Here is a 10985-nt window from a genome sequence, read left to right on the forward strand (position 1 = left end):
ATTCCACAGTGAGTGGACATTAACACTTACTTAGAACAGAACCTGTATGGACTCTTTGCATACGACATTGCGTCAATGCAAGAACAATTACAGAAACCTGCACTCTTAACGACGAGCAATTTTGAGTCAACGAGACTACAAAAAACTGCAACCGGTTGGAACAGAGCAGCACCTTCCCTTCTGGGCTGGGCAGGCTGGCAGGTTACCTTAGCATTACACTGTAGTAATGGCTGCTGAAGCATGTGTAAGCAAAGTATCACTTGAAGGAGTGTATTACTTACGTTTACAACTATTAACAATATATTACCCATCAAAAACACCTACTAGAGAAAGAACATGACAAAACTGAATTTATAAATTAGGTTTAGGCAAAAATTACAAAAGCAGGTTTTTCCCTCTTGGCCAGAGGTTGGCAAACTTTTTCTGTAAAGGGCCAGATATTTTAGGCTTGTCGGCCATGTATTCTATGTTGCAACTACTCAACTCCGCAAGCAAATTTAGAAAAGTAATTCTGAGAGTTTTCAGCTAATCTAACTTTTAAAACAATAAAGGGGGAAAAAACAGTCATACTCTCAAAATTTCAAATAAAAAATTTTTTATTGAAATTATTTCTAACATACTTGACAGCCGCATTAACATATAATACCATTACTACTACTACTACTAATAGCTAACACTTATATAGGACTCACAGTACAAGATAAAATAAGGTAGCATTTTTAGCAAATAAAGGACATCTGCCATATTTTTATTATAATTCTTTAAACAGCCATTTACTCCAATTAAGAAATGTACAATATGATGATTTGGTGTTTTAATTTTTAAGAGAAAGAACTTAAGCAAGAAGAGGGAGAGAGGGAGTAATAATATTAATAGGAAGAGAGGGAGACATGGAAAAAATATATCTCTTTGTAATAGATCATCTTGAGAGCTGTTTTCTGGCAAAATCATATGTTATTGTTATCCATAATGGGACAGTAAAGATGGGCAGAATTAGCCAAAAACAAAATAAGAAGAATCAAAGAATGAGGGAGGCCAGTCCTAAAATAAGATTACCAAGACTATATTATTAGATGACTTATTTGGGCTTGAAAAGTGGCTATCATTACCACACTGTGAAATGAAAAACAATCCTGGTACCCATTGTGTCTATCCACTGACAGAAACATGATACAGTTTCCATAGAAACAACATTCTGCTCATCTAAAGTCCCATTCTTTTCAAAGAGCAGTCAGGAAATAGTCAATAATATTCATTTTAACAGAAAATGTACTGGTAATAAAGGGAATTACAGCAAAAATCTGTCCTCAACCTAGTTTACTAGGGAAGATGAGACAAATATAAATGAAATAAAAAGATACACTATTAATATTTCTTCCTTTTTCGGAGAATATTAATCACTAAACAGGTGGAACAAGGGAATAGAGAACTATGCAAGTGAATTCTTTCTGGAAGTAACTGCTATTCACGACTGAATTAAGTACTCCTAATCTTTGTGTCTCTTTACCTAGTAAAGCTAACAGTTATCCCCAGAAATGACAGTAGGGATTGATACACAAATACTGAAAACAGAATTTCCAGATTAGGGAAGGCATATTTCAGTGCAAATTACTCTAGAACACCTCCAAGCCTTAATAACACCTTTAGAGGAATGGTACTGGGGAGTGATTTTGCTGATTGTGGAGATACTTTTTTCCCTAGTCATTAAAAAAATTATTTATTGACTTATAATTTACATACCATACAATTCACTTGCTTTACTTGTACAATTCAATGGTTTTTGGTATATTTACAGACTTGTGTAACCATCACCACAGGTAGATTTAGTGTTAGGAAAATCACTGAAAAACTGTGTCTTGTGATTTCAACCCTTACGGTAACTAACTCTTTGAATTTCCTTTTTTTCCCCAAGTAATTATTTACAGGGTACAGTATAGTGCTTACACTAGTTTATACTTACTGGATTGAATCGAAAGCATTTTTAAAAAATTTTTATTTATTCATTTATTTATGGCTGTGTTGGGTGTTCGTTTCTGTGCGAGGGCTTTCTCTAGCTGTGGCAAGTGGGGGCCACTCTTCATCGCGGTGCGCAGGCCTCTCACTATCGTGGCCTCTCTTGTTGCGGAGCACAGGCTCCGGACGCGCAGGCTCAGTAATTGTGGCTCACGGGCCCAGCTGCCCCGCGGCATGTGGGATCTTCCCAGACCAGGGCTCGAACCCGTGTCCCCTGCATTGGCAGGCAGATTCTCAACCACTGCGCCACCAGGGAAGCCCTCGAAAGCATTTAAAAAGTTTCTTTTTGCGGAAGTAACTTTACATACACAGCAACAGCGTTGAAATAGGCAGCTTCTAAGAATTAAACTGGTAAAATCCATACTTAATGAATTGTGAGAGCAATCCATAAAACTGTCTGTGACTGCGTAACTGAGGAGTTTAGAAACACTCTAAAGCCCTAATTAAGATGAGGAGGTAATCTCAGGAGGCAAAACGAAGTGGCTGTAATCTGGTCAGCAAAGATCTAATCAACGGTATAGTATACTGTTCAGAGAAAAGTTTGCATGAAGATTAGCCTACAGAAAGAGAATTGCCAATCTCTACCCAGCACTATTCACGGAACAGAGATGCAAGATCCAGAGGGTATGAATCTTCCTGTCTTTGAAGAGGTACACTCTGCTGTGGGGCAGGGATCATTTATCAGGTTTCACCAGGATCTGAATGAGACATCTCTCAAAGCGATTCACCTCATTTTGTTTTGATTCCTTATTTACTAAGAAACTGCCTGATTTGCTTTCCAGACCTGACAAAAAGTTTTCTTGGGGGCTTCCCTGATGGCGCAGCGGTTGAGAGTCCGCCTGCCGCTTCAGGGGACACAGGTTCGTGCCCCGGTCCGGGAGGATCCTGCATAACGCGGAGCGGCTGGGCCCGTGAGCCATGGCCGCTGAGCCTGTGCTCCGCAACGGGAGAGGCCACAGCAGTGAGAGGCCCGAGCACCGCAAAAAAAAAAAAAAAAAGTTTTCTTGGTGTGTACAATTTGAACATCATGGTTATCAAAAATGAATCTGGGGCTTCCCTGGTGGCACAGTGGTTGCGCGTCCGCCTGCCGATGCAGGGGAACCGAGTTTGCGCCCCGGTCTGGGAAGATCCCACATGCCGCGGAGCGGCTGGGCCCGTGAGCCATGGCAGCTGAGCCTGCGTGCGCGTCCGGAGCCTGTGCTCCGCAACGGGAGAGGCCACAACAGAGGGAGGCCCGCATACCACGAAAAAAAAAAAAAAAAAAAAAAAAAGAATCTGCTTCACCCCCCAACAAATGAACAAATGGTTTGGTTTATTTGCTTTCTTGTTTTTCACTCTTGTGGACTAAAACATGCCAATCTACTCTGGGACACTGATAGTATAATTCATACACTTAAATGTAATAATTTCCAAGCTAGTGTCACCCAAGGAGACCTTGATAAACAGCCATCCAGACTTTTCTTGCTACACCCTGACATTGTCATAGTGAAATAGACCAGGACGCTATGGTCCTTGCCCCTCCCACACCCATGTCCTTAGCCTGCCTCTTAAAAAATTATTAATTTATTTATTTATTGGCTGTGTTGGGTCTTCATTGCTGCGCGCGGGCTTTCTCTACTTGCGGCGAGCGGGGGCTACTCTTCGTCGCGGTGCGCATGCGGTTTCTCATTGTGGTGGCTTCTCCTGCTGCGGAGTACAGGCTATAGGCGCGCGGACTTCAGTAGTTGTGGCACGTGGGCTCCGTAGTTGTGGCTCACGGGCTCTAGAGTACAGGCTCAGTAGTTGTGGTGCACGGGCTTAGTTGCTCCGCGGCATGTGGGACCTTCCCGGACCTGGGCTCAAACCCCTATCCCCTGCATTGGCAGGCGGATTCTTAACCACTGCACCACCAAGGAAGTCCCAGCCTGCCTTTTGTCTGTGGAAAACTTTAGCCAAAGGATAAGTTTAATCAGAGAAGTGAGAAAATGCAAAAACAAAGGAAAACAGAGGAGACCAAATAATAATAGTTTCGTCATTAAGCACAGTCAAGGACCTTTAGTTCCTCCTTAAGGGCTATAGATAATATTCTAAGCCACATCCCGTAATCTGTCTTATAGATAATGAAGCCCCCACCAGGTGGAAGAAGTTAACTACATGATGACCAGGCTGTAGCCCTGACATAAGCTGCCACAATTCCGAGAACTGGCCTCAAAGAAATGGAAACAAACCGAACCTGGAACTGGAGATTAACTGTACCTAAAACAATCAAGATGACACTGGTAAGACCACTGATGACCAATTTCAAGACGACTGTCAGAGCTGACTGTATTATTTCTGCATGTAGCCCCCTCCCTCTGTCTATAAAAGCTCTTGCCCCAATTGTCGGGGGGTGGGGGGGGAGTCGGCCTTTTGGACAGGCATCTACCCTCCCCCACAGTCACCGGCATCCAAAATAAAGCGAACTTTCCTTTCCACCAACCTGGCCTCTTTATTGGCTTTTGAGCAGTGAGCAGCCGAACCCCACTTTCGGTTACAAGAGACCCCAGAACCTACAATTTGGTTACACTCAAACACAGTAAAATAGGCCAAAGAGAAACAAGAATGTCCTATTCACTCTCTATTAAATTTTACCCTGTATTCTTCTGAACTGAACAGAATCAGAAATGACTGCATTAAATTGGACAAGAATAAATCAAAGCGGGCTTCCCTGGTGGCGCAGTGGTTGAGAGTCCGCCTGCTGATGCAGGGGACACGGGTTCGTGCCCCGGTCCGGGAAGATCCCACATGCCGCGGAGCGCCTGGGCCCGTGAGCCATGGCCGCTGAGCCTGCGCGTCCGGAGCCTGTGCTCCGCAACGGGAGAGGCCACAACAGTGAGAGGCCTGCGTACCACAAAAAAAAAAAAAAAAAAAAAAAAAAGAATAAATCAAAGCAAATTCATGGTTTTCTTATTTTTCTGGAATGAAAATGCCTTGAAATTAAAAGCACCTATATTTAAATCACTTCAGTTATTACTGACTTAATATTAATCAACAGAAGATGAATCTGAATAATCATAAATGGATGGATAAAGTTAGAGAGAAAATGTGCTCAGTAAATAAATATTGAATGTAAGAACCAATATATGATGTGCCTGGAATTCTTTAAAAACTCTCATCTCTTCTGCTGCTAACCAAGTAGGATAGTGCTAGAAACTGAATAAATCTGTTGAAATAGTGTCCCTTTTGGTCAGCTTCTCATTGAAAAATTATCAGGGTCTTCTCTTTTTTTTTTTTCTTTTGGCCACACCGCGCATGTGGGATTCCCTGACCAGGGATGGAACGATGGAACCCGTGCTCCCTGCAGTGGAAGGAAGAAGTCCTAACCACTGGACCTCCAGGAAATTCCCAGGGTCTTCTCTCTTTAAATTGAAAGCTCAGTTTAAAAATATGTCATTGAAGGATGAGCTAAAGCAGCAGTCCCCAACCTTTCTGGCACCAGGGACCAGTTTCGTGGAGGGGTGGGGGGGAAGGTTCAGGCGGAGTGGCAGATGAAGATTTGCTCACTCGCCTGCCGTTCATCTCCTGCTGTGCGGCCTGGTCACGAACTCGGTCCTCGGCCCAGGGGTTGGGGACTCCTGAGCTAAAGGACAGACAAAAAAGCACATGCACATATACTCATAATTTTGGAAACCACCAAAGAGATTTCAAGGACTATCAGAGATCCTCTATGGATCTGTTGAGGAGCAAATTAAATTTGTATTTTGGGATTACTAGAAACATTTGTAAAATACATTCAATCAACTTTCAGAACTGAAAACATGCCCTTCTCCTAAACAATCTATTTTTTTTTATTTCAAAGGCACTTTGGATTTTGAACATACTGTGTTCCCTTCTTTACTGTGACTTCCGGGATGGCCACAGGCAAATTTGCAGTCCACCTCTAGGAACTCACCAAATTATTACTGCAGGCATTTTGTGTACTAACCTTATCGATGCCTTCATTTTAATCCTCCTCCCTTATTTTCCCCATGATTTCTCCATCCACTTTTAGTAATGTTTTATGGTATCTCTGTAAACCGCCTAACATCCCTGGGGAGAGGGAGTTGCAAATAAATACACAATATGAAAAAAATCATCATTACACTTAGGGTGCAGATCTGTTTTAGCATATTTATGACTGCATGGTTGTTGTTGTTTTTTAATTTGAATTCATCACTAATATTTAAAAACCCCAGCATTTCATAGAAAAATCTAGATTTCAGATGTCTCTGAGGAAAAAATGCAAAAAGTTCTTATCTCCCTGGAACAGCATGCTACCAGGATCAGTCCTGAGCAGCAACTGTGGTCTCCAGTGGTCACTGTACTCCTCACACATTCATTGTGCTCATTCATATTACTTGAGAGGCCTGGTAATGACTTCAAAAAAAGGAAGGAACTTCAGGATTCTACAATACACAGAGGCAGGAGCACTTTTTCTCGTTCTTTGAAAGCGGTTGGAAAAATAACAGGCACAATTCATTCTGCAACCTTCACTGGACCTTTCCGCTGCGTTGGGCCTAGCGATAGGCTGTTGAAGAGAGAAGCAGAGGTCTGGGTCCTGGGTGGCAGGTACCACCAACGACTGGTCAGAGCACGAATCACCGCCACTAGCACAAGGAGCGTTTAATTGAGCTATATACAAAGCTCGGTTCTGAACCGAAGGTGGAACGGTACTTAGTGTAGACTATTTACTAGGGAATCTAAGCTGGGTTCCCCTCCATGAGACACTTATGTAAGCAGCCCACGGCCGGTTCGCAGGAGATAGGGCGGAAAGACAAAGTCACGGCTTGGCTCTTCATTGAATCACAGACAACTTAACTTCTGAACTAGGCGCACTCTCCAAGGACGCCCCCGTTTCCGGAGCAACCGCCCGGTCCCGCCCCCTTAGACTCCGCCCCCGTGAGTCTTTCCCGCCAAAGGCCGTTAACACCGCAGAGCATGGTGGGACAAAGCTCTCGGCTAGGTTTCACCAAATCCTTTCAGGGCGCCGTTGCTTTAAGAGACCCATTTCTGGGGAAACTGATTATTCTTTAGGACTCGACAGAGGTTAATAACCCCTTTTATGAGGGCCCTGTATTTAATCTTTACCACTCAGCCGGTCACTTCATTCGCGAACCTCTCCACAAAATCGAGAACGCGGGAACTTTTTTTCCCTTCGCGCGGAGGGTGACGTCGCGCGTGCGCCAGCGTCCCTTTCGCAGCATCCGTTACGCTTCTGCGCGTGCGTAGTGAGATCGAATAACTGCTTCCTCCCGCTTCTCTTCCTCCCTCCCCCCCATATCCGTGCGCCGAGCTGATAAAGGCGCCATTTTGGAGGGGCCGCGGGAGACGTGGTGTAGCTGTGGGCTCGCTCTGCTGTTCGCTAGGCTTGGTGGGAAGACCTGTCCTCGAGTCCGCGCCTTTCGTCGCCGCCATGTCGGGAGGTGGTGTGATTCGTGGGCCGGCAGGGAACAACGATTGCCGCATCTACGTGGGGAACTTACCTCCAGACATCCGAACCAAGGACATTGAGGACGTGTTCTACAAATACGGTGCTATCCGCGACATCGATCTGAAGAACCGCCGCGGAGGACCGCCCTTCGCCTTCGTTGAGTTCGAGGACCCGCGGTGAGGCGGTCAGGGTCTTGCTGCCTTGAGGAAATAGGTTGGAGTAGTTGGGGAAGGCTCCAAGGCCTTCACATAGAGAATGGGGAGGTGGGCTCTGAGGTTGGGATCAGGACGTCGCCCATGCAGGAGTGGAGTGAGGAGCCGAGTCGGCGAGGCTTCTCTTGTGGCTGGGCCCTCCGGACGTCCCCAGAGTCGACTCGCAGGCTCGGAGCGGGAAACTGAGGCGCCGAGGGCTGCCGTAGTGGTCGGCAGCCTGGCGTGCTTCTGGGTGGGGGAGGGGCCGTTCCTATTATGCAGCGCATGTGGGCTCTTCCACCCCCGGTGCGCATGTGCGGGGGGCCGCTAGCTCTCCGACCGAGTTAGCCGCCCCTCCCGGTCCTTTCCCTTACCCCTTTGCTCTTCTGTGATCACGCAGGGATGCGGAAGACGCGGTGTACGGTCGCGACGGCTATGATTACGATGGATACCGTCTGCGGGTGGAGTTTCCTCGAAGCGGCCGTGGTACAGGCCGAGGCGGCGGCGGGGGTGGAGGTGGCGGGGCTCCCCGAGGCCGCTATGGCCCCCCGTCCAGGCGTTCTGAAAACAGAGTGGTTGTCTCTGGTGAGTTGACCGTTCCGTGCGAGTTGATGAAAGGGGGCAGAAACCATTTTAAAGTTTTCCTTGCATGACCAGTTTGACAAATGCAAGTTTTCATGCCAGGTCTTAAATTATTTTAGTCCCATGGGTGAATTTAGTAAACAAGGATTACTGTATTTGAGATTTACCAAGTTAGGTTGCGGTACCTAGAATATGAAGATCCTTACTTTGCAAATAATTTGGGCTCTTGATTCCAGAATCTTAACAGCTCCTTAACCTAGGATGTTAAAAATAATCGTTAATTTTAAAGTAATCTTTGTTCAAATGTAAATTTTAAGTTTAATGTGAAGTTTAGGATAATTGGTATTGAAAAAAAGTAACTTTTTCAGGACTGCCTCCAAGTGGAAGCTGGCAGGATTTGAAGGATCACATGCGTGAAGCAGGTGATGTATGTTATGCTGATGTTTACCGAGATGGCACTGGTGTCGTGGAGTTTGTACGGAAAGAAGATATGACCTATGCAGTTCGAAAACTGGATAACACTAAGTTTAGATCTCATGAGGTAGGTTATACACTTATTCTTTTCTTTGACCAGAATTGGATACAGTGGTCTTAACAGTGGAATTTGAAGGTAAGATTCAGGCAAGGGTGTCCGAGTAAGCCCAGTAAAGTGCCTCTGGTTTAAGTTACATTGTATTCAGCATGCCTGAAGACAGGTGAAAGCTTAGATCTTTCAATCGAAAGTTCTGTCTATTCAATAGGGAGAAACTGCCTACATCCGGGTTAAAGTTGATGGGCCCAGAAGTCCAAGTTATGGAAGATCTCGATCTCGAAGCCGTAGTCGTAGCAGAAGCCGTAGCAGAAGCAACAGCAGGAGTCGCAGTTATTCCCCAAGGAGAAGCAGAGGATCACCACGCTATTCTCCCCGTCATAGCAGATCTCGCTCTCGTACATAAGATGATTGGTGACACTTTTTGTAGAACCCATGTTGTATACAGTTTTCCTTTATTCAGTACAATCTTTTCATTTTTTAATTCAAACTGTTTTGTTCAGAATGGGCTAAAGTGTTGAATTGCATTCTTGTGTAATATCCCCTTGCTCCTAACATCTACATTCCCCTCATGTCTGATAAATTGTATTTTAAGTGATGTCATAGACAGGATTGTTTAAATTTAGTTAACTCTCCATGCTCTTCAGACTGTGATATTATGTAAATGTCTATTCTGCTCTGGTTTGTGTGAACTGGGTTGTTGGGGGTGTTTGTGGTTATCTTACCTGGGGAAGTTCTTATGTTTATCTTGCTTTTCATGTGTCTTTCTGTAGACATATCTGAAGAGATGGATTAAGAATGCTTTGGATTAAGGATTGTGGAGCACATTTCAATCATTTTAGGATTGTCAAAAGGAGGATTGAGGAGGATCAGATCAATAATGGAGGCAATGGTATGACTCCAAGTGCTATTGTCACAGATGAAATTGGCAGTATTGACCTTATACTAAAAGGCAAGGGTTTAAAATGATTATACATCTACCTTAAAACACTTGCAAACATCTTATGCAGTTACCTTTAGCTACAATTGCTTTGCTCTTTAAACCTTGGCAATTGTGGCAAAATTACGTTGCCCATTTTGTAACAATTTATTTTGCCCCCTACCCTTTTTTGTTTTAATAGGGACTAATGTGGGAAGAACTGGCTAATTTGTCACAATGCTTAGTTACAACTGTTAATGTGTGACCTGCTGTTGGTGTACATGTGGGTACAGGGTGTCTTTAATTCCAACCGGATAGAGTATAATATCAATACTGCTAAATCTGCATGTCCTCTGTGTGACTGATATAGCGTTGCTACTTCATTTTTTTTTAAGACAAAATGAAAGCAAAATATAGAGTTCCAACGTATTGGTGTAGATAATCTAGTTGGGAATACTTTTAAGTCTCACCTTCCCCTTTAAACTAATATTCATAATTGACTCATGTTTAAAACACTTTAATTTACAAATTAAATTACAGATGGGAGCATTAGATTTAGTTTAGACTTAGGTGGGTAGCAATACCAGTAAACTTCTCGACTACATAACATTTTGCAACCACAAAACCTGTAATACGCTGTACAGTAACAAGTGTTGGCATTATCAGTTGAACTGTAAATATAAAATGCTTCTTCCAATTAGTCTCTATGTTGATTAAGTTTCTAAAATTTATCTGAACACCATTCAGAAACTTGTTTTGGGGAATTTGATAGTTATTGATGTACATCTGTTAAACTGATGACAGACATAACTCATCATTCCCCAGAAACCTTTTTTGATTACAGTATCTAACATTTTGCCTCCTCTTTTTTGGTTTTGCTGGTTATAAAGGTTTGGATTGGAGAGGGCTCACTGGATCCCAATCCTTGGAGCTGGATCATTGGATTCAAATCATAATGTGGATAGGATAGGGAGGATGAATTACAAGGATTCATGGAGCGGGATCAGATTACCAGGAACATAGGAGTGGATTCCTGCCCCAACCAAACCGCATTCGTGTGGATTTTTTTTTTTTTTTCAACTTAATTGGCTATTCCAAAGATTTTTTTTTTTTCCTATTTTTGACGATTGGAGCCCTTAAGATGCACGATGGAATTGTGTTTTGCATTTTTTGGTAAAAGGAGCAAAGCGAGGACCTGGAGATATACGCTGGAGCAATCTCCTTGGAAGGATTCAGCACGAGTAGATGGTAAACATTTAAAGGGGAAAGGGGGGGTTTGTTTAAAATAGTAAATCAGTAAGTCACTTCTAAATTTAAAGAAAA

At 43.7% G+C, this 10985-nt stretch overlaps 1 protein-coding gene across 3 annotated transcripts in view; it reads left to right on the forward strand.

The window, feature by feature from the left end:
- The first annotated feature begins 7324 nt into the window (after positions 1-7324).
- Positions 7325-10985, forward strand: part of SRSF1 (serine and arginine rich splicing factor 1) — a 19198-nt gene continuing 15537 nt past the window's right edge. Inside the window, exons 1-5 of one of the 3 annotated variants that reach the window (XM_028498261.2) lie at positions 7340-7617; positions 8033-8217; positions 8583-8755; positions 8955-9141; positions 9517-10910. In XM_028498261.2, coding sequence (XP_028354062.1) covers positions 7424-7617; positions 8033-8217; positions 8583-8755; positions 8955-9141; positions 9517-9539 — 762 coding nt within the window. In that variant the 5' untranslated portion in view covers positions 7340-7423 and the 3' untranslated portion in view covers positions 9540-10910. Of the gene's footprint in view, positions 7618-8032; positions 8218-8582; positions 8825-8954; positions 9142-9516; positions 10911-10985 lie in introns of all 3 variants that reach the window. The other 2 variants (XM_028498262.2, XM_028498263.2) reach the window with 2 other exon arrangements.

The sequence above is a fragment of the Physeter macrocephalus genome, chromosome 14 (genome assembly GCF_002837175.3).
Source record: "Physeter macrocephalus isolate SW-GA chromosome 14, ASM283717v5, whole genome shotgun sequence".
In the NCBI taxonomy this organism is placed as follows: Eukaryota; Metazoa; Chordata; class Mammalia; order Artiodactyla; family Physeteridae; genus Physeter; species Physeter macrocephalus.